This window comes from Ictidomys tridecemlineatus, chromosome 3, assembly GCF_052094955.1.
Source record: "Ictidomys tridecemlineatus isolate mIctTri1 chromosome 3, mIctTri1.hap1, whole genome shotgun sequence".
Lineage (NCBI taxonomy): Eukaryota > Metazoa > Chordata > Mammalia > Rodentia > Sciuridae > Ictidomys > Ictidomys tridecemlineatus.
In genome coordinates, this window is record NC_135479.1 from 60774206 (window position 1) to 60798914 (window position 24709).

General features: G+C 37.2%; 1 protein-coding gene and 1 pseudogene across 3 annotated transcripts in view; both read left to right on the plus strand.

Annotated features, from left to right (window-relative positions):
- Positions 1–24351, plus strand: part of Akap10 (A-kinase anchoring protein 10) — a 78580-nt gene extending 54229 nt beyond the window's left edge. For 2 of the 3 annotated variants that reach the window (XM_078042960.1, XM_078042959.1), the window contains 4 exons: positions 5015–5067; positions 5659–5754; positions 15605–15655; positions 16924–24351. In XM_078042960.1, the coding sequence (XP_077899086.1) occupies positions 5015–5067; positions 5659–5754; positions 15605–15619 (164 nt within the window). In that variant the 3' untranslated portion in view covers positions 15620–15655; positions 16924–24351. The remainder of the gene's footprint in view (positions 1–5014; positions 5068–5658; positions 5755–15604; positions 15656–16923) is intronic. The other variant, XM_005340825.5, reaches the window with a different exon arrangement.
- Positions 5765–13893, plus strand: LOC120884228 (Golgi SNAP receptor complex member 1 pseudogene; annotated as a pseudogene).
- Positions 24352–24709: the final 358 nt, after the last annotated feature.

The window sequence follows — 24709 nt, forward strand, 5'->3', positions numbered from 1 at the left end:
GGAGACATTTAAGAGATAATACTGTTTATGTACATGTTTGTAAATATGAGCATGTGTGTGTGTGTGTGTGTGTGTGTGTAAGCATAAAAAGTAGGGTAACGGGTTGGCAGAGTAGTGGGTAGTGGTATTTGAATGGTCTTCAGCAAAGGCCTCACTGAGGCGACAGCATTTTAAGTAAAGATCTTAACCCAATAGGGGAGAAGCTCAGGCAATATCTGGAAGAAGAGTGTTCTTGGCTAAAGAAACAAGGTGCAAGACCATTGTGGCTGGAGTGCAGTGAGCAAAGGGATGAGTGGTAGAAGGTGAGTGAGAGACCATGGCAAGGACTGGAAAGTATTGGGGAAACATGGGAGGTTGGATCAGGGAAACAATGTAATGTGACTTATGTGTTAAAGGGATTGCTCTGGCAGCTGTTTGGAAATAAAGTGTCAAGCTTTAAGAGAGGCAGAGAAACAAAACATTCTGGTCAGAATCTAAGTAAGGGAGGATAGTTGTAGATTTAGCTTAAGTGGAGATTAGGCTGCAAGTGGGCTATATTTGAAGGTAGAGGTAGTAGGTTCGTATCTCTATCAACAAGCACATCCACCAGTTTACTGGCATTAAATCAAGATGTGCCTATATAAAGTTTCAAATAGGAGTTTGTTAAATACATCCACATATCTTGGTTCTTCCTTTGGTTTTCCAGATGTCTCAAAATTTTAAGTATTTTTGGTAATATAGGAGCACAGAGATTGCATTCATTCACTAAGAAGGCGTTTAAATGATTCCTATGTGCCAGGCACTGTGCTAGATGTCAAAGATGATATAAATAGGAGGATATAACCTCGATCTGTTTTTACTGTAGCTTGGTTTCTTTCTTATGACCAGACTTATGAAACAATCAGGCTAAGAACCCTGCAGAATGTTCAACCTTCTGGATTTTCCTGATTATATTATTTATGTTATTGCTCCCTTCCCAGCATTTTTTTTTCTTTTTTAAAAAATATATTTACTTTTTAAAATTTTTATTTAAATTGTAGATGGATCTTTATTTTATTTATTTATATGTAATGCTGACAGTCAAACCCAGTACCTCTTCATAGCATTTCTTGAAAACTAGAAGTTATACCTGAAATTTAAAAAAAAAAAAAATTTTGTTATAGATGGATACATTACCTTTATTTTATTTATTTATTTTTATGTGGTGCTGAGGATCAAACCCAGTGCTTCACGCATGCTAGGCAAGCACTCTACCACTGAGCTACAACCCCAGCCTCTACACTGGAAATTTTGATGGTTCAAGTAACATGTCATAAATTATAAGTGCTATGATATGTGATTTATATTTCTACACACACATACACACACACACACACACACACACACACACATTTTTGCAGTGCTAGGGAACTCAGAACCTCTCTTAGGCTAGATGAGAGTTCCCTCTACCATTGAGCTACACCTGTACACCCCCTGCCATACATATATAACATTTTATTTTTTTAATTATTTTTTTAGTTTTAGGTGGACACAGTATCTTTATTTCATTTTTATGCAGTGCTGAGAATCGAACCCAGTGCCTCACGCATGCTAGATGAGTACGCTACCACTTGAGCCACATCCCCAACCCCACATATATAACATTTTAAAAAAGACTATATTGGTGTATACATTTAAAAATCACCTGAAAATATATGTATAAAATTCAGCAGCAGTTACTTTAAGAAGAGGGAAGGTACCTTTTACTTTTTATTATAACCTTTCCCCCCACGTTTTGAATTTCCTTACATTGTGCCTATGTCACTTCACCCCTTTCCCATGGCTTCTTGTGGTACTTGAAATAAAATCTCTCCTCTTATTGTGACTTATGAATGTCTCCTTCTGTCTCTGTTACCTTACTATGAACTACTCTTTCTTTCACAGACTAAGCTCTAATTCAACTATCCTTTATTCTTTTTTCTGAGGTTTCTTTACATTTAGGGCCTCTGCAGCTGCTATTTTCCTCTGCCATGACTTTCATGCCACAATTGGCTCCTCCTTTTCTCAGCATAGTCTCTTCAGGGAGCCCTTTCCAACCTCAAGATCTAAAATCATCTGTACTACTAACATGCCACTTCTTTCTTATTCATTGACTGAAATTATTTTATTTGCATACATTCTTATAATCTATTTTTCTCATAACTGGAATATTGCCTCTGTGAGAGAAGAGATTTTATCTGTCTTATTTGGCACTATATTCTCCAATTTTAAAATTATGCCAGCCAGGTACATAGTAGATAGTTACTTATTAAATATTTTTTGATTGTATTAATTGATTTTTAAGAATTCCATTAGAGGGGAGTGTAGCTTGGTGATAGAGATCTTGCCTAACATGCACAAGACATGAGTTTAATCCACTGTACTACCAAAAAAAAAAAAAAAAAATCACTAGAGATTATGGATGACAAAATTCTGGACTATATAATTCCATTTAAGAAAAAAAATCCAGGAGCTGTGGTTGTGGCTCAGCAGTAGAGCACATGCCTTGCATGTGTGAGGCACTGGGTTCGATCCTCAGCACTAAATAAAAATAAACAAACAAAATAAAGGTATATTAAAAAAGAGATAATACATTTTTTAAAAATCCAATTCCTAGCACCACAGAATAAAGAAAAAAAAATTCTTAAATTTGGCTGCCTTTTGCACACTGAGACCCTGAATTTTCTTACCCAGATTACTTTCTTCCTACGATACTCACAGAGGCTCCTCTCTCTTCTCACACCCAAATAATGAATATTTCTTAGCATTTTCAAGCTCATGCAATTTAGATAATACATTGATATATACCACCTCCCCATTCTATAGATGAAGTAATCAAGAAATGGGGAGATGTAATTTGTTCAGAATACTGTCTTGATAGTAGTTGTTTATAGTTCAATTTCCCCTTCGTTTACTTTCTTCTCCTTCCTTGCTAAGTATAGCTGGACAGAATGTTTGTCATTTACCAGCCTGTAGTTTTAATTTGGGTTTTGCATCTCTGATAATACAGCACTGAGGAAGAAAAAGTAGAATTTTGAGAAGAGTGTATCTCAGAGGCTTTTTAACAAGGTAATTTAAAAAGTTACATTAAAAATCATCTCGGAGAAAGTGTAACAAGAAGGAATTATAGAAAGATGTTGTGAGCTAAAATAAGAATGAATTGTAGTTGGGGAGCGATTGGTGTCAGAAAACACAATGCAGCAGGATTAGGAGTAATTAGAAGAGGATTTGAAGTTAGTGGTAGCGTGAATTGGAAAGAAGGTCAGATTCATGAGGCTTCCAAGGGTAAGTTCAAGAGACTGCATTTCAAGGTGGAATTTGGTAGCATTTTTACTGTGCCAGCGATAGAACCCAGTGAGTTCCCCACGTAAGCTAGGCAAGTGCTCTGCTGCTGAGCCACATCGCCAGCCCTATGTTGAGTAGTTTAACATAGATTCTCTGAAAGAAAAATTTAAGAGAACACACCAAAAAAAGAGTAGATAAGAGGTAGATGATTTTATAAAATGTGAAATTTGAGATTCTATTATATAATTTGGAAATAAGGATTTGATGCTCAAGGAGGAAATTCTGAATTATTTGCATATTAAAGGAAGTTAAAGCCATAGAAGGGAATGAGATGGCCAGAAGATTACAAGTTGGAAAAAAAAGGGGGAGGGCTGACAATGGGGATCCTGGATAAACTCCATGTTAAAGGGGGAACACAGAATTGTCATGGAAGATGTAGGTATTAGAGGTAAAGAACAGTGTCAATAGGAAGGAGACTGTCAGTAGTGTGACTCTGCAGATAAGCCTGATGAGAAAGCAGTGCATTGATTAATTGAACAGCTGGGTGAAATTTTAGGCAAAGCATTTAACTCTGTGGCTCTGTTTGTCCTCATTGATAGTAAAATTTGACCAGACCAGTATTTGAATGTATTTCAAGTTGAGTTATACTGTGGCTTGGATAGAGATGACTATTTAAAATTTTGTTCTCATCCAGTTCATTTAGGTAATCCAACTTATAACAATATGATCTGTACTAGAAGACTGTATAGGAACTGGTCTAAAGGTTTAAAAATATAATAAATGTCTTGTTATCTGCTGGGTTTCTGATCTCACAACTAAAAGGCTCAGGGGTCACTCCAGTTAAACTGGGTTAACTGGGCTGCACGAAATAACCACACAAGAGACACAATACCTTTTTCTTTGGGGTCACTGTGACGGCTCCTCTGACCTTAAGGATCCACAGAAAGAGAGAGAGAGAGCACACCCGCTGACCCTTTTTATTGAGGAGAAGTTATTTAAATGAGGCAAGGGGTCAGGTTTCAGGGGGCTGAGTCTATCTTCATGAAGTTCACTGTTAGCAGGTTGACTGACACCTTGGTAGGCCACACCCAAGGGCACAGTAAGAGAAGGGGACACAAGGCACTTCCATGGAAGATTCTATCCTAAACAGGGCAAGGGATTATATTACAAAGGAACAAGTAAGCATAGCTTCACCCATGGGCCTGTAGCAAGACACACCCATGCACAAGACACTGACCCTCAGACTCAAGAAGGGTGGGGAAAGCTCTGCCACATTTCTGCAACTGAGCGCCTCAGCACCCAGCCAGGGATTGTAACTCAGTCATGTGTAAGGTTGGTCTCCCACAGTTATCTCCTGATGTATTGCTAGTTTCTTACCTAAGATCAGTGTCCTGGTTAGGTGTTTTTTGTTTGTTTGTTTGTTTGTTTTAATGTTTACTGTAAATTTGACACTAGATAATAATTTCTTTCATCAGGTAAGGAGAGTAGGAAAAAAAATCTAGAATTCTGAAATAGCTTTTCAAAAGCACTTCTATGATATTTGTAAGGTAAATACTTTGTTATGGAACATACAGACATACTTGGTTTTTACCAGTGGTAATATTCCTTAATGTTTTGGATGGGATCATACTAGAAAAGAATATCCATGTCTAAAAGTAACAGCTTTTAAATAAGAGCATTTTTAATGTAAAATTATGTATGAAATCTGTATTCAATTTTGCTTTGTTACTAGGATCCATGTTCTCACAAGCTATGAAGAAATGGGTACAAGGAAATACTGATGAGGTAAATTCTACTTTTAGTATAAAAAGATCCCTTTTATAAATGCTACCCTTTTCTAAGAAAGGTTTTAAGTTTTCTCTTTCTTTAGTTCCATGTTTAAACAGCTTGACATATCTGTGCTCCCTTATCCAGAATATAACAAGAAAAGAAAGGCCCTTCTTAGCAACTAAGAATTGCATGGTGATGATAAGAATGATTCTAGACCACGGGACTTCAGTACAGAGACTATGGCCATTGAAGGATATCAATCCATTCAAATTTCCATCAATCAGTAGGCATGGATCATATTGCAGAAGCAAAAGCTGTCCTTCCCCACTCTGATTTTACTTTCAAAAGTGGAGGCTTGCTTGAATAGCCATCTATCATTGATAGATGGGAGTAGAAAATGTAAAGTGTTAGATTTTGACCTTCTAACACAAAAGTAGTCATATTGGCTGACTCTAGAAAATAATACCTGACTCTAGAAAAAATACATGGAAAAGTATTTGTTATTAAAATTATTTCTCTATATGAATGATTTTAGACCTCTAATTATGTGCATCTTGATCCATCTAATGAATAACCATTATCATCAGTTTAAATTACTTCCTTTAGGCCCAAGAAGAGCTAGCTTGGAAGATCGCTAAAATGATAGTCAGTGATGTTATGCAGCAGGCTCAGTATGATCAACCTATGGGGACATCTACAAAGGTAAGGATGATTTCTGTTCTGAGTTAGCTTGTATAAAACTGAAAAGAATTATATTCCAAATGTATAAAAATTAAAAAGGACATAGGGTACATCTGTGTCTGCCTTTGAAGGGTTAACTGCTATAGGAATTGCCTTCTCACTATAAATAATTATAAAACTGATAAACTAAAAACAACTTATTTTCAAATATTGAACAGTAGGCAATATAGGACTATAATCCTTGAGAGGAGAATAATATTGAAGTGATACTTCCTTCACTGATTAGAAACAGTTTACAGAGAGGGAAAAAACAAACAGTGCCCGATAGGTTTATTGAATTAAGGAATTAGAAGTCAAAGTTGGAAGAGCTGTTGTGACTAGAAGTTACAGGACAAGGTACCAGAAAAGAGGGAGTGGCCTAGAAAGTGAGCTGCAGAGGAGAGTCCTCTCAAGTCCTTGGCCAAATACTAATCTCTGTATATGTGAAGTAAAAATGCACATATCTAGGCAAAGATTCCCTAGAAGTTAAGATGCTAAGTCATTCTGGCCATAATATTATATAAAACATTGCATAGTGTCCTCACAAAGGTTATGTCTTATTACTAGAGCTAAATCAGCCCTAGTAATTTTAAACTTGACCAAGTTTAAAAGCAAATTTTGAAAGGATTGAAATGCTCTATGAATAACAACTGCATGCCAAGACAATCTTCCTTAAAGGAATACAACAAAATTGAGCATTCCACAGTATAAAGTTACAATGTTTATCATCTAATCAAAAATTACTAAGCATGAAAGGAAGCATACATAGACTGGACCCATAACCAGGGAAGATTCAATCATAGAAACAGGCTCAAAAATGAGAAAGATGCTGAAATTAGCAAAGGCCATAAAACAACTAGTTTAAAAAGACTCAAATGGAATTTCTTGAAATAAAAAAATATTGTATCTGACCTGGCACAGTGGTATACGCCTGTAATCCCAGTGGCTCTGGAGGCCCGAGGCAGGAGGATCACAAGTTCAAAGCCAGCCTCAGCAATTTAGCGAGGCAATAAGCAACTCAGCCAGACCCTGTTTCTAAATAAAATACAAATAGGTTTGAGGTAAAGTGACCCTAGGTTCAATCCCTGGTTACAACCCCCCCCCCAAAAAATTGTATCAAATGAAAAATACTGCATGAGATAAATACCTGCTTAGAAGCCATAAAAGGATTAGTGGAAAACAGTGGAAACTATCCAAAAAGAAGTACAACAGAGAGAAGACTGGGAAGAAAAAAGTATAATCCCGATTACTCAGAGTGTGAGTCAAGAGGATCACAAGTTCAAGGTCAGCCTCAGCATGTTAGCAAAATCCTGCCTCAAAAATAGAAAATGAAAAGAACGGGGGATGTGTGTAGCTCAGTGATAGAATGCCCCTGGGTTCAGTCACTAGTGAGGGCTAGGGAGGGAAGCTGAACAAATAATGATTAAAATTTGTAATATTTGATGGAAATAAAAATAATAGTCTTCTTGTCAAAATGCAAACAAGCCAGAAGATAGCTGAACCAACATGTTTAATATCCAAGAAGAAAAACAGCCTAAACAGTGAAGTCTTTTCATTTGATAAAAGTCTTTATTTCATTTAAAAAAAAATAAAGACTTTTATCAAATGAAACCTTAAAGAAATTCATTTTTTATAGACTTACAATTAAAATAAATCTTTTTTTTTTTTTGTGGTGCTGGGGTTTGAACCCCAGGGTCTTGTGCATACTAGGCAAGCACTCTACCAACTAAGCTATATCCCCAGCCCTAAAATAAATCTTAAGAAAGTTCTTCAGGGAGGACAGAGTGGTACCAGCTAGAAATTTCATCTGTAAATAAATGAGTAACTAAGTTGATCTTGTTCCCCTACCCCTTTCTTTTTTCTTTTACACATTTTACTGGGAATTGAATCTAAAGGTTGGCACATGCTAGACAAATGCTCTATCACTGAGGTACATCACCAGCCCTATTTTATTTTATTTTTTATTTTGAGACAGGGTCTTGCTGGTTGATCAAGCTGGCCTTGAATTTGTGATCCTCCTTTTTACATTTTTAAAATATATTTTTATATTTAAGAGGCTTTTTTGTTTGGTTGATTTTGGTTTGGTTGGAGTTTTTTGTTGTTTTTGGCTTGTTTGTTTGTTTTTAACGTACTAGAATTAGAATTCAGGGGTTTTTTACCCCTACAATCCCTGCCCTTTTTATTTATTTTGAGACAGGGTCTTGCTAAGTTTTCTATTCTGGCCTTGAAATTAGGATCTTCCTGCCTTAGCATTCTGAGTCACACGGATTACATACCACCATTTCCTGAAAGAGATAATTATTTAAAGCCAAACAATAACAGTGTGTTGTAGGGTCTATAACATACATAGAAGTAAAATGTACTATAATACAAAGAACAGGAAGGAAGAAGTGAAAATAAACTTTTAAGATTCTAACTTTAAAGATGAGGTCATATGATGTACCATAAACCTTAAGAACAAACATAAAAAATGAGTTGTATAGGTGATTAACCAATAGTGAGAGATAAACCAAGCCCCCAAAAAATACTGAATCTAAAAGATACAGGAAAAGAAGAAAAAGAAGAAGAAAGAACCGGTAGGACAAATAACAAGATGATAGATTTAAACCAATCATATTAATAATTACATTACAAATGTAAATGAGAGATTATCAGATTGGATAATAAAACAACAGGTTTAAAGTAAAAAGTAGAAGTAAAAATAAATGTTATGCAGACACTATCAAAAGTAAGCTGGCCGGATGCAGTGGCGCACGCCTGTAATCGCAGTAGCTTGGGAGGCTGAGGCAGGAGGATCAAAAGTTCAAAGCCAGCCTCAGCAATGGCAAGGTGCTAAGCAACTCAGTGAGTTTCTAACTCTAAATAAAATACAAAAAAGGGCTGGGGATGTGGCTCAGTGGTCGAGTACCCCTGAGTTTAATCCCTGGTACAAAAAAAAAAAAAAAACTGAATAGCTATTTCTAGAAATTAGAGTAAACTTTAAGGAGTATTACCAGACATAGAATCATCCAGAAAATATGAGTACATCAATAACAGCTTCAGAATACATGAAGCAAAACTGAGAATTGCACGGAGAAATACCACAACCCCATAGTAACTGTTGGAGATGTCAACGGTAATTAAATTTAATGTGCACATGGAAGATTCATCAAGATATTCTTAGCCATGAAACAAATTCAGTAAATTTTAAAGGATTGAAATCATTCTATCTCTGGTCACAAAGAAATTAAATAGAAAATCAGTAACATAGCTGGAAAATCCTCACATATTTGGAAGATAAACCACACACTTCATAGTAACCCATAAATTAAAAAAGAAATCAAAAGGGATGTTAGAAAATGTTTTAGACTGAATAAAATGAAAACCCAACCTAATAATTGTAGGATAGTGCGAAAGCTATCTTAAGAGGGACATTAATACATCAGACACTAGAATGGCAATATGTAAATCAATGGAAGTGTAACTGATGTGATACAGCAATCTGTATACGGGGTAAAAAATGGGAGTTCATAAACCACTTGAATCAAACTGTGAAATATGATATATCAAGAACTATGTAATGTTTTGAACGACCAACAATAAAAAAAGAAAAAAAAAGAGGGACATTAATAGCGTTAAATGTTTATTTTGAGCATTCAAAAAAAAAAAAAAAGTCTGTCTCTTAAGGAACTAGAAAAGGAGAAAACCTAGAGAGCTGAGCGCCATGGCACATACCTGTAGCAGGAGGATTGCGAGTTCAGAGCCAGCTCTGGCAACTTATCAAGGCCATAAGCAACTCAGTGAGACCCTGTCTTAAAATATTATTTAAAAAAGGGCTGGGGATGTGGCTCAGTGGTTAAATGCCCCTGAGTTCAATCCTTGGTATCAAAAAAAGAAAACCTAAAGAAAGCAGAAAGCAGAAAGCAGAAGTAAGTATAACAGAGTGAATATCAGTAAGATAGAGGCAAACAATTACCTTTTTGAAAAATCCATCTAAATTAATAAATCTTTTGCCTGACTAATTAATGGCAAATATGAAGTCAGGAATGAATTAAAAGTGCCAGGATTGAAAGAGAGGACATTACCACAGATTCTGTAGTTATTAAAATGACAATAGGGGAATCATCTCTACTCTCCTATCCCAACCAACGTTGGACAACAAAGATGGCAGCAGGAACGAGCAGTTACTGGGAAGATCTCAGGAAACAGGCTCAACAGGTGGAAAATGAACTTGACTTGAAACTAGTTTCCTTCAGTAAACTATGTACAAGTTACAATCATAGCAGCATCTGAAATGGAAGATGCAACAGGTATAGTTCTGACACAACACCGCTTTTAAATGGATCAAGCCAAGACAGAATGTTTGAGACAATGGCAATTGAGATTGAACAACTTTTGGCAAGGCTTACACAAGGGTAAATGATAAAATGGCAGAATATAACAGCAGTGCAAATATTTCTTCCTTGAATGCAGCGCTAATGCATAAGTTACAGTGAAATAGAGACATATTACAGGATTAAACCTATGAATTTCATAAAACCAAAGCAAACTTTATAGCAATACACTAAAGGGAGAATCTTATGGGATCAATACAGAAAGATATTGATATAAAAGTGCGTCTGGAGTAAACAACCAAAGAATTGAACTATTTTTCAAAGAACATGGCTACCTTAGAAACTCAGATCATCGATAGAAGAAACAATAAGCATTGTTGTGGCAATAAAAGAAAATATGACTTCACAGAGAGGAATGTTGAAGTCAATTCACAGCAAAATGAACACTTTGGCCAATTGTTTTTCCTGCTGTGAACAGGCTGATCCACAGGATCAACCTTAAGAAGCAGTGAGACTCACTCATCCTAGATGGTGTGATTGGTGTCTGTACCATCCTATTGTTGCTGTATGTTTTTTGTTGATGGGACATCTCCAAGGACTCTTGATGACCACCACTTTCACGCCCTGATTTGGAATAAAGAAAAATAGGACAGAGAAGTTGATTGTCCTGATGATTAATCTGACCACCCGGGTGAACTCAAACTAATATATCAAAAACACAACTAAAACCAATCAAGAACAGAGCTGGTGATTCACATCTATAATTCCAGCATCTGGGGAAGCTGAGACAGGAGAATCCCAAGTTCAAAGCCAGCCTCAGCAACGTTGAGGTACAAAGCAACTGTCTCTAAATAAAGTACAAAATAGGGCTGGAGATGTGGTTGTGCCCCTGAATTCAGTCCCGGGTACTACCCCCTCCCCACCCCTCCAAAAAAAAAAGCTTCCATGCTTCAGTGATAGTGTTGAAGCCTGATGACAAGCCAGATCTTATAGCTGGACTCTTCAAAATGACAGGTTTCTCTATGTCCAAAGACTACTTTCTTTCAGTCACCTGATTGAGTTATGAATAAAAATAATTAACATTCATGATGAGAAATCACAAGTCCTTTCTTGAAAATCTGGGCTATAGATTTTTGTTCTCTGTCCCCAGCTTTTTTGATAGTCAAGGAAAACTCCATTTTTCACAGTTTCTTTTGAGATGCTGATAAGCCAACAACAGCATGTTTGAGGTTATCTGAAATGGAGAACACAATAAAAAAGCTTTTATCTTTTCTTTTTAAAAATTATGAGTACACTGGGATTAACTATATTATTAGAAAATCATCAAGAATGACAGACCTTTTTTTAAAGGAAGCATCATTGTTTTGACTGTTTTTTTCTTCCACTACAAGATAATGAAATCCACTACTACTGCAACAAGATAATGAAATCTTAATTCTACCATGACAAAAGAAAGAAACTAATAACCAATGTCTGTAACATCCCCAGTTTTTCCTATTATGTCAGCATTAACGCTGGTAACTGGAAACAGAGGGACTGCTCAATTTTCAGTGAGATTTATTCAACAAACCACATGCAAAAAGACATTCAAGAGTCACTATCCAGATAATCTTTTGGTAAATGCTCCACAACTTAGAAGCAAAGTTTAAGAACTACTGCCTGCTGTATCAAGAATTCTGTGTTTTGTGAAAATCTATTTATTCCAAATCTGTTAAGCTTTTCTAGATATCCAGAGAATGATTTTACTATTGAAGGTGCCTGTGACAGAATCTGTCTATCTGCACCTATCTTCTATTACCATCCTTGGACGGTGACAAAATTGTAAACTACTCAACAGAATTCTTTCCCAGTTTAACCATTTCTCAGTCTGAAAATTCATTAGTTGTCTTACTGAACTACCAGGTAGTTTAAAGACTTCTAACATCTACACTTGCACCAAGAGAAGGCTGCTGCTCTTCCCCATTGGAATTTACTATGTTTATTTCAGCTTCGGACTGTGCCACAGGGAATGAGGACATTAGCTTGTCATTCTTCACTATGGTGTGTATACACTGCTGTTCAGGTGAACTTGATGACTGGCTGAGAGGCTTATCATTCTTGTGTCAAAAGTTTTATTATATTCTGGGTACGGAGGGCATTTAATATATTTTTCTTAACTATGGGGTTTATTTTTATAAATATAGGTCAATTGATCAGTTTATTGACTGGGGATGTCCTTAAAAGAAAGTTTTCTCATTGTGAACCTTAAGGGTCAGGGAAGTAAGTTCATTTGTTACAGTCTATTTTGGGAAAACAAAACTTCTCTCCCCTGATATACTATTATCTTTGATTTTTCAAAGGACCTTGATTTTATTGGTAGTTGTGCCTCAGTTAAAATTTATGGGACTTTTGTTGCTATATAGTTGGCATTTTTAATATGTGAAGTATCGTAAATAAAGTTATTTATTTAATTTTTAAAAATGACAGTAGGGATATATTATTAACAACTTCATGCTAATAAGTTTTTAAAACTTTTTTTGTAGTTGTAGATGGCAGAATGCCTTTATTTTATTTGTATATGGTGCTAAGGATCGAACCCAGTGCCTTGCACATGCTAGGCAAGCACTCTGCCACTAAGCACAGCTACAGCCCCATGCTAATAAGTTTAATAATTTAGGGAAATGGAGAAATTCCTTGACACAAATTACCAAAGCTCATGCAAGAAGCAATAGAAAACCTGAGTAATGACTACATCTATTAGATTGTGTAGTTAAACACCTTTCCACAAAGAAAGTTCTAGGCTCAAATATAATTTAAAGAATACCAATTCTAGGCAAAGTTCTAGGAAAATAAAGAGAGGGTTCTCATTCCTGACTCCTTGTGTAAGACCAGAATTACCTAGACACCAAAAATCAGACAAAAACATTGTAAGAAAACTACAGACTAGTTTCCATCATGGACATTCACACAAAATTCTTGACAAAAATATAAGGAAGCTAATCCAGCGATACATAGAAAGGGTAATACATCATGACAAGTAGGGGATATCCTAGAAATGCAAGGTTCTTTAACATCTGGAAATCGATTTGTATAATTTACCTTGTTAACATGATCATCTATAGATGTAGAAAAAGAATTTGGTAAAACTCAACAGCCATTGCTAACAAAAACTCTTAGGACACTAGGAATATAAGAGAACTTCCTACGTCTGATAGCACCTAATAGCTATTAACAGGTTTAATGGATGAGGGGGGAATGTTCAGTCAAGGCAGTATAGTATTTGCATAAAGGTGGACATTGGTCAATGGAGCAAATAGAGTGCAGAAGTAGACCCACAAGTAAGCCAATTGATTTTTAGAATATATGCCAAGAGAGATTCGATTGGGACAAAAGACCATCTTTGTCAGTCAATGGTGCTGAAACAACTGGTTTTATATATACAAATATGTAGAAAAAATAAACCTTGGCCCTTACAGCATATATAAAATTTAACTCAAAATAGATCATGGACTTAAATATAAAAGCTCAAACTCTAAAACCTGTGGAAGAAAATTTTCAGGATTTTGACATAAGTCAAAATCTTTGCCTAAGCAAAAATCTCTTAGGTCATACCCAGTATGAGCCATCAAATAAGGGGCAAAGTAAAGATAAACTGAACTTCATCAACAGTGAAAGCTGCTCTTCTGTTAAAAAGTGGGGGAGGAGTGCTGGGGTTGTGGCTCAGAGGTAGAGTGCTCGCCTAGCATGTGTGAGACTCTGGGTTTGATCCTCAGCACCAAATAAAAATAAAATAAAGATTTAAAAAAAAAAAAAGATTCTGTTAAGAAAATGAGAAAACAAAACTTTGGATTAGAAGAAGGTATTTGCAAACATCTTTCTGGTGAAGGAATTTTATCCAGACTAAAGAATCTTTAAACTGGAGGGTGCAGTGACACAGATAATCCCAGTGTCTTGAGAGCTAAGGCAGGCAGGAGGATTAAAAGTTCAAAGCCAGCCTTAGCAATTTAGAGTCTGTCCTCAAAAGTTTGGGGATGTGGTTCAGTGATTAAGTACCTCTGCATTAAATCTCTAGTTGCCCTCCCCTGCCCAAAAAAAAGAATCCTTGAAATCCTAAGATTGGCAATATGATTTTTTAAAAATATTTATTTCTTAATTGTAGTTGGACACAATATCTTTGTTTATTTATATGTGGTGCTGAGGATCAAACCCAGACCTTGCATGTGCTAGGCGAGCACTCTACCACTGCCACAAACCCAGCCCAGCAATATGATTTTTTGTAATGGATAAGAACAAACACTACACAGAGAAGATATATGGATGTCAAATACTTACATGCATAAGGCACCCAATATCATTTTTTTAGGGAAATGCAAATTAAAGTTAGTGATATTCCACTACATACCCAAAAGAAAGCTAAGATTAAAAAGAGTGACATTAATTACCATGTATTAGCAAGAATGTACAACAATTTTATTATTGGTGGGAATAAAAAAGGACAGCAAACACTTCGAAAAACAGTTTGCAATTTCTTATAAAGTTAATTGTAAATTAACTAGCCCGATATATTTTCTTGGGAAATCTGTTGTCCAATTTTTTTTTTAAGTTTTTCTCCTTAGACTAATCATATTCCTCAGAGAAAACTCAAGATAAAGTGTAGGCTGCCAGGTTTTTAGGAGCAAAATAGGGCAAAAGAGGGCTCAGTGTTATATTCACCCCTTCCTTGATCACCCTTTTCTCAGTACAGCATCTTTGCCCTCAGGTGTGTCTAACCTACTTTGCTCAGAGATCTCAGGCTTTTCTGCTGGCATTAGGGGTAGTTGCCTGACTGGATAGTTTGTAGAGTAATCCATTTAGGTGTTTCTAATTCTAACTTTTAACAAGTTTCATGCTTTTACCCACTCTCATTCCCCTTATTGGGTACAGGTGCCATCACTTTCCCAGGCAAGGTTGCTCCTCAGCTTTTCTAGTTTTAGGATTGAGATTTTTAATTCTGCAAAAGCTGGTTTCAAGAAGGAGCAAGCTTGTTTGGTGGCACATACCTGTAATCCCAGTGATTGCAAGTTCAAGGCCAACCTTAGCAACTTAGTGAGACCCTGTCTTAAAAATCAAAGTGTCTGGGGTTGTGGCTCAGTGTAGAGTACCCCTGCATTCAGTCCCCAGTACCACACACACACACACAAATCCTTTTTTTAAAAAAAATTTTTTCTGTAATGCTAACAATTGAACCAGGGCTTTGAGCATGCTAGGTAAGCATTCTATCACTAAACTATACCCCTAACCCCCCCCAAAAAAAAATAAGTTCAGTGACATCATATATCCCTTAGTAGGTTAGAGGGCTTGAATTTGGTTTAGGTCCAACATCACTCTTTCCCTGCTAAATGTCTAACTTTTTCCTCTGAGAACTGTCATTACCAAACTTGGTTTAATTGTGAACTTTTCACTGGGCTGATTCATACCAAAGCCCTATTCATTTTTGCAGACTCTATCCTTTTTTCTGTATAAGGGTGATAATTTTTGTCTATATTTATCTTTTGGCTCAGGCAAACCTAAAATAATAAAGAGCAAACTAAAGGTGTATGAAGACATACAAGGTAGTTATTTTTGTGATTCTCCATTATCAGCTTGATGATCAAATGTTTGAATAAGAAAATGTTCTTTAGAAACTATTCTGGAAAGCAGATGTTTATAATTCAGGTTTTTCATTTGAGTTATGTATTTAGATTTTATTACCACATGCTTTTCATTTTTAGGATATATGGATATATTTTGCTGTCTTTTATATTTTGAGCTTCCTAGGCCTTGTCTTTGGCTTGTCAGGGCATCTATCTGTCCTACCTGTCCCTCAGAGATCAGTGGTTTATTGCTATGAAACAACAACAACAACAAAAGCAAAAACAAAAAACACTAAACTAGCAAGGACTAGCTGAATCTGTTTAATTAATTAATTAATTTCACAGTGCTGGGTGTCAGTGGCTTCACGAATGCTGTCCAAATGTTCCACTACCAGACTGTCCCCAAGCTTTTGAATCCATTTTTAGGCAATATGTGTGACCTTTTGCAAGTGACTTTGCTGCTTCAGTACCTCATTTCCTCTCAATAGATTAGAGAGATTGCATAAGAAGACCTCAAAAGATCCCCTTCTATTTCTCATTCCATGACTTTATGAAAATGAGCAATCCCTAGACCCATGCAGGATTGCTCAGTCTGTTTAGCTCATGTTGATTCCTCCCTCTGCTTTGAACCCCCAACTCTGCATTTGCCTATAGAATATGCTTAGACATTTTGTATGAACTACCTCACATCATTACTGAATTGTTTGATGAGCATTTGCCATCAAACAATTGTTTCTGCAATGTTTGTTTCTTCCCCATTACTCTAAATAAAAGAGACACTCAGTCTTGTGAGCTTTGTGGTATTACATATTATGGTTTTATTGTCATTTAATGAGTCCCTATGGTCAGTTATTTTGAATATTTGATGTTTATACCTGTTACAAACAACATTTTTATGAATGTTTTGTAAGTCTTTACCTTCTCTTATGCTGTAGGGTTAATTTCCAGAAGTAGAATTACTCTGTCATAAAGTGAAACCATTTTTCATTCTGATATTGCCAAAACAAAAAGATTCAAGCAAGTACTTAACCTCTTTAAACTTCCATGCACTTATATGTAAACTGAGGAGATTTATATTTACTTCTCAAGACTTTAGTCAGTTTCTGAACTGTCATAAGCTCTGATGTATAGTTCATATAACAAACACTGAGTAAATGTTGATTGCCTTCTTCTTTAATCTGTATTGATAATATGTTACTTGTTACAGAGATGTTACTTTACCTTATACTTTTTCTTTTTCTTTTCAGCTATGATTCAAGAACTGAGATAAAGGAAATCTGCTTTTGAAGTATAAGAGAACCTTTTTTCCTTTGGTTGGATTCTTCAACACAGCCAATGAAAACAGCACTGTATTTCTTTTCACTGATATAACACTGTTATTTCCAGGAATGAATGGGAGACAATCCTAGACTTCCACCATATTGCAGAGTAACATGTAGACATAAATGATGCACATGATGTTCATACAGTGAGTCACAAAGCTACAAAGTGGTATTGTTTACATTACTAGAAAATTATTAGTTTTCCAATGGCAATAACCCATGTATGAGAGAGTTAGCCCACTGAAATAGACAGGGACCACATCCTGTGAGAGGCAGATAAGTATAGAGCTGATATTTGGTGCACATTCTTAGAGCAGGAGTCCATCTCAAGTAGAATTATAAAACGTGGCAGAGGTGCTTTGCTTTGTCCTCCTAAAATTAACAGGTGAGTCAGCCCCACTCGGAGTCAGGCAGCTCTCAGTGGCAATGTGTGGAACTGGGTGAGAGTTCCTTGTGTAGTCTTCTTCACAGAAGCATTAATTTAGAAAGAAACAGACAAATCACAGGTCATGTTTCAGTGACATTGTCCTTTTCTTTGGTGGCAGCATATCCTTAATACCAGTCTCTCCCTGTTAACAAAAGGGCAAATTTAGTTTTCTTTGAGCATTAGGTCTTGCTCCTTTGGAGCAAGTAGCAACATTTACTACGCTCCAGTTACTTAACTTCCCTTTCAGAATACATGTGGGAGGAAAGACATAAGGATCACTCCAGTTTTTTCCCTGTGGTACCTCGAACAAAATGTTTATTCACAGATTATAATTTTGTTTTTTAAAATGGGGAGAAAAGTACTCAACTTGTTTGATTGCCTCCTCCATTTTTTGCTGTGAGTGGGAAGTGTGCAATGGTGGCCTTTTTTTCTTTTTGTCTTCAGTACAGAAAGACTCACTCATTGCCCTTCTGCTCAGGCGGCTTTGCATTGGGACTGCACAGCCATCAGCAAGGTGGCCCAGTTGACATGCACACTCCGCCAGCCACACCATGCCAGTGCTTCCTCTCTGTGTGTAAATGAAGGGATAGAATGTTCTCTTAGGTGTTACTGCTTTTGCTCAGACTTTGCAAAAAAGAAGAAGAGAAAAAAAAACGGATATATATATATGCATAAATATATAATTATTAATCACCTCTCTCCTTGAGAAAGTCTTGATTGAATAGAGAATTTATTCGTTGCAATATTGATTGTATAGAGGCACACTGTTTCATCAACAGAAGAAGCAAAAAGGCTGTGTATGTTTTTTGGTACTATGTACCACCTCTGTTCTTATAAAGCTGAAGTATTCATGTACTTAAACCATATTCTATTTAATTGTGTTTGATTTTAAATATATATATATGAATTATATTTAAAATGGTGTCAGCTTTCTGCTTTCAGGGCATTTATGGCTCTTCTGTTGAAATTTATTGATCCCGCCTAATATTTCCATTTGCTTTACAAAAACCCAGAATACAAACCACTACTGGATTTAGCCTTGTGTTTGGAGTGTAGGCATAGACTTGAAGTCTTTATTAGGTGTATATGCTGTGATTAATTTATTTTGTTCTTTTAGCAAAATATTTCCATCCATTTTACATTGCTTCAAACTTTAAATAGGAGAAAAGCAATATAAAGGTCTTAGAATTAAATGTGGTTTTGGGTGACTGTTGCTGCCTCTGCATGTTTTGGACTAACAAATTCTGTAAAACTCTAGGCTATTCAAACTTAGTGCTTTCAATTAAGATAATTTCTAGTCATTTCTTTGTATACATTTTGTGCTTCTGAGTTAGAGATGCCAGTAGTCATAAACTTCTTATAAAGACAAGAATAGCAAGTTTGAGATTTGGTTACCCTTTCTGCCTCACCTGCTATGAAATACAGAAGCAGCTTTGGTCTGAAATTATTAGCCAGATTTCATATTTGATCTAAAGTAAGTCCTTGTGCTCCTTTTAAAATTGGAATGGAATTCATCTATTATTGAGCAATTTTTGTGTTCCAGGTTCTATGCATTGTGCCCATAAAATATAATTCCCTGGCAGGGTTTTTATAGGTGCAAGTAATTAGTTGTACACTCTTTTATCATGTCATTGACATCAACTCATTGTTTAAAAAGTAAAAATAATAGTGAGAAAGTGATACTTTTTGTAATTTGGTGTCTTTATCACACCTTTATAAATTTGATGAGAGTGAAAAGCATTGTCAGCCAAATCCAGTGAAGAGCAATAAAACAGGGAGCAATTTATTGTAACTTTCTACTTGGGGTCCAATATTCACTACAGCTTTATGAAATGTAAGTGGTTTACAATACTGGAACTTTGACTAGTTCAGTAGAAATTTGGAGGGGAAGGTCATTCTGAATTGTAGGAAATCTAAACTTCATTGCTGTTTTATTTAGCTAAGCCACTGACCTATCTATTGACACTGTTTGGGATCCTTCCTGACTCAAAAGTTTAACACTCCTATGTTTGTACAGTGACCTTTCTTTTGCCTTTTCAACCCTATCCCCCACATTCCGATTGATTGGACCAGGGCTCAACTCCTGATCCTGATAGGCCCAAGACAATTCTTTATTTGAAGGATTTTGCATGAGGAAGAAATGGTGGTTTGGATGTGGCACTTAGAAAAGAGTTGGCAGTGCATGGGCAAGCCTAAGAGAGCAGCTGCCTTGGTAACCCTCAAGACTGTCCTGATTTCTGCATCCAGTCCTGCATCCTTGTGTTGGACTCCACTCATCCCTTAGCATTGCATAGAGTGAATCAACCTAAAGTTAGTATTACATAGCAACCAGAGGAACCTTGACTAAATCCTGCTCTAATTCCTAATGATCATGTGTGTTCTGCATGTCTTCAAAGTATTACATTCTGGGAAAGACTTTTTCTTTAGTAAACCTTCCTTGGTCATGGTATATTCTCTCAAAATGGAATCCTAACCCAATGGAACTAAGAGACACTCACTCATTTTTGTAATGAGAAGTTAGGCCTCAGTAAAGTCCCTTACTGCTGGGTGCGATGACATACACTTGTAATCCAGGGGCTTGGGAGGCTGAGGCAGGAGGATCACGAGTTTAAAGCTACCTTCAGCAACAGCAAGGCACTAAGCATCAGTGAAGGCCCTAAGCATCAGTGAAGGCCCTGTCTCTAAATAAAATACAAAACAGGGCTGAGGATGTGGCTCAGTGGTCAAGTGCTCCTGAGTTCAATCCCCGGTTTTCTGTGCCCCCCAGTCTTCCCACCCCCACCAAAAGAAAAAGAAAAAAGTTCCTTACCTATTGCAGGATGGTCACCATGAAAACTTAGTCTTCCTAGGCCAGGGCCTCTTCATGTTTCTCTGTATTCTGCATTCATCAATGTAATAAACCCAGAAATAGAAGGCATTTCAGTTCACATAAGCTCAAAATGAGAGGAGGGGAATAATTGTTATAAAAATCTATAAATGCTAACCACTTCTATGACCAGGCCAGATTCTAGCTTTTGGATAGAGTCAAGGGAGTAAAACCCTTCAAGGTTACAACCTGTGGGGTTCACACTAACAGTAACCCTCTGATGCCTTTTTCAGGAAGGCACTGAGGAAGGCTTACTGCTTAGGCAGGATTAGAAATGGCTCCAAATAGCAGGAGAATGGTACTGTGGATTCTGAACCAGTGAGAGTGGTCATAAAAGACACTGGGGGGACCTGTGAGCAAAAACCCAAGGATATTTATCTTCAGTTGGGGTTTTGCCTTTTCTGCTTGCCTAACACACAGGAAAGTGAGTATTCTTGCTTTAGTGAGTATCACTAAAGTATTTCCTCAATTTGTGTCTTTCAAACTCTGTGCTGGCACATTCAGGATGCCACAAAACTTCCCTGGAACTTCCCTTGCCTAAGACTGGTAGTGCATCTGTTACCAGATGGCACCATGGAAAGGCATCTGGATGAGTGGGCCTTTAGATGTTCCATGAGTAGATCTTGTAAGCATGGGCTGGGACAGGGATTCTCTGGGCCCAGTCTCTCTGTGGCAGGTATGCAAGCAGCCTAAAAAGAGTAGGCTTCAGCTTGAAGAAAGTTGAGATTTGCCAAAGAGCAACTGAAAGATGATGATTATGACAACTGCCTTTTTCCCTCATCATCTAATTTCCAAGTCCCATTGTCTTGAATGTGCCTTCAGGCACATCCCTAAATGATCTCAAGCTGGCCTCTTCTACATCATGGTATGAATCCCATAATGCCATACAACATGTGAGGGGGGTGCTGGCTTAAAGAAGCACCTGGTCAGGGCTTGGCCTTTCAGGTTAAGTGTAGCTCTAGGTGGTAGGCCCCAGCCTCAGGAGCTCATCAAAGCCCCACAGTTTCTTTCAGATTTTAGTTTTCTTCATTTTCGTGAAGAGCAACCAGCATTCCTTCTGATTATTCAAGTATTGGTTTCATAAATGTCCACCCTATAAGTATCAGGTCTGTTTATCCTGAAGGGACACAGAAAGGAATAAAACTTTTAGACCCTTTGGAACTTGTATTCTACTGAAGAGATGGAAATTAGAATTAGCATCTAAAATGTACTGTGGGCAAGAGATGTGCCTCTGTGGTAGAATATGTGTACTATGCACAACGTCCTAGGTTCCAGCCCCAGCCCTCTCCCCCGCCCCAATAAGTTAATAAGATATGTGCTGGGGGTTTTGACTCAAGATGGCCTTTTGAGCCTATGATTTAACTCCTCTACCTACCCCTAAAGTCCTACTGTATGTCATCAAGCTCCTGCGAAGCTCATAGGGAGAACTGTGGCTTAAAGGAGGAGAGACATGGGGCCTGAGAAGGTATGCCCTTCCATGAGAATGGGTTGCTGTGTCACTCCATTTACTTGCTGCAAGATTAGTAGAGCTTTTGGTACTTATTTAGGCTTTGAGTAAGGTGTGGACATCTTGATGTCTGACCATGAAGACCAGACTGTCTCTAAAAAGGGCAAGGATTAGAAGAGCTCATAGGATCAGTTTCAGCTCTATAGAGTTTAGGACATGTCGATTCTTAGAAACCAGAGACAAGACTAATGTGTGCATATAATATAAAATCATGACCTTGGGAAAACCTGCCTAGCTACTGAACTAAGTCCATAAAGTGATGAGCTCCTTGAAAGTTCTACTTTAATGATAATAATAAACAGCATAATTGAGTACTTGCCATAGGCCAAGCACTATCTCATCTGACTCTTATGACAATCTTGAAAGGTAAGTGCTTATTTTTTCCTTTCTTATAAATGAGGAGACTGAAGGTTTTGAGGTAAAGGAATTTTCCAGAATCTCACACCCAAGCTGTGAGACTGCCTCTTAACACTGCTATGCCTAGCAAAAAATAGATGTTTGCTCTTCCTTCTTTTGTTTTCCCCATTAGCAATACTCACCATGGAGTAGCAGATGTCAAAGACTTAAGAAAAATTTATTACCTTAAAGCAGTAGTTCTTAAACTTTCACATGTCTGGATCCCTTGAAAAGATGTTTTGAAACAGGTTTCTGGGCCTAACATCCAATTTCTGATTTAGTAGATCTGGGGTGGAGCCTAAGAATTAGCATTTTATCAGATTCCTAGATGATGATACTGTTGCTTTGCTGCAAATTGAGAAATGAGTGTTTTCATTCCTGTTTATTTGAAATGCCATGCTATATAAAATGTAATTTGAGACCTATCATTCATGACTCACTCAAACAGGCAAAAGTCCTTTATTAGCATACAGATGTTTATCAGAGCTGAACACTACCACCACCTAAACACTAGCCCCATTTCTCAGTCCCTAGGAACCTGAACATGTCTGAGACCCTGAAGTCTTGTCTCATGCAAGAGTAAGGGTTAGAAGAGGCCACAGACCAGTTCCACCCCCATAGTCATCAGTTTTCAGTTCTCCAGCTTCAGTGCCTTTGCTGGGAACCCTAACATATTCCTTCAGGCTGTGATTTGGGGCTATCTGGATGCTACTCAAGGTCCCTGTGGAAACTTTTGAATAAATCCTGTCTGATCCATTTCCTGTAGTTTGTCTTGTAGGTTTTTGATGCCAGCTGCCCTCTGAGGTCCTGACCATACCTTTCCTGGCCCATCTCCTTTGCTGCCCACCTTCCTAAGTTCCATAGGATACAGGTACCTCATTCTTTGATCTTCTCTTTCTTCTCCATTTCTTCCTCCAACACTTATTTCCTGAGAGCCTGTTATATGCCTGTTCTAGTTGCCATAGATACAGTGCTATCCAGGGCAGACCTGGCATCTGTCTGCAGTCTAGAAAATGAATGAGACAATTCAGTCTGATGAGTTCTGTGAGAGACAGTAGGGACCTGTTGGGGGCAATTTTGGTATAATACCTTCTCCTTTTGTGATTCACAAACTTCTTGACCATCTCAATCTTTCTCTAGGATCTACCCATTCTGCACATCTCTTTCCTCAAGATAACTATTTCTTGGCTTGGGGATGTAGCTCAGCTTGTGTGTGAGGCCCTGAGTTCCATCCTCCACACTGCAGAAAAAGAAGAGAAATCATTTTTTAATTGTCATGGTGTGCTGGTCACTCCCAACCCCATGACTGGACCAGGATTCCTTACCAGCATCCTCCATAAGCTCCTTGCCAAATCCTTGCTCCATATCCTCATTTAAACCCTTGCCACCTGGGAAGACTGCCCTATGATCTCCACTGTTTGCTTGGCTCCAATCCACTCCTGATTCCAATCTCCAAGTCTTTGATATACCACTTCTAGCTTTCTTCACTCCTACCCCAGGCCATCCCAGGAAACATCACTGTTCATGATGTTGATCTGCCCAACAACCTCTTGCTATTTCATTCCTCAGTCACCCATATAACCATCCTTGTCATTCCCTGCAACTGTTCTATGCCTGGCTGCTCCTCACATTTTAGCCCATACCAGCCTCAAGCAAGGCAAGTTTGTATAGTTATAGTTTCCTCCTACTGGAATGGATTAAATAGAAGGAGAAAACTTGACTATTCCAGGAAAGTGTTCCCTCACTATTACAGGAGTTAGATTTTTCAAACCAGCCTTTCAAAGAGCTATTTCAAAAGCAATAAGCAAGTGGTTCTAAGGTTTACAAACATAGACCTACATGATAATTGGGTGTGAGGAAAAATGATCCTAAGGTGATGACTTGGATCAGACTTTCCAGTGAGTGTCAAAGGCATGTTTTAAAAAGTGCTGCTACTCAAACAACTTAAGACACAAGGGATGGAGGTGTGCTTCAAAAAACTCTGGCTATAGATCTGAAGACTTTGAAACACAAGATGCTTGTAGAGAATTTGAATAAAAATTGTTACTTGAAACATGAGAATGGGAAAAAAGCAATATTTTGTATTACTGTATTATTGTATATACTGTTATTTTAAATAAGCATGTGTAAGTAAATAAATTAGCTATTATAAATAGACATCTGACTATTTAATCAACATTCCTGAAAGTATGAATACACAGATGAATATCATAATTTTTTAAAAAATTCTTTTTCTTTTGAAATTGGATCTTGCTATGTTGCCTGGGCTGGTCTTGAACTCCTGGGCTCAAGCAATCCTCCTGCCTCAGCCTCCCCAGTAGTTGGAACTACAAGCACATACCATCATGCCTAGCTCAAAAATTAAGGAAATGGGGATTTACCTTAAATATAACATCAACTGTTTGCATAACATTATTTGCTAAGTCCAGATTCCTTATTGAGCATTGAAAATATTGACAGACCTAATCTCAAATTATGAATCTTCAATTCATTTTTGGTTTTCAGAGCTGCTGCC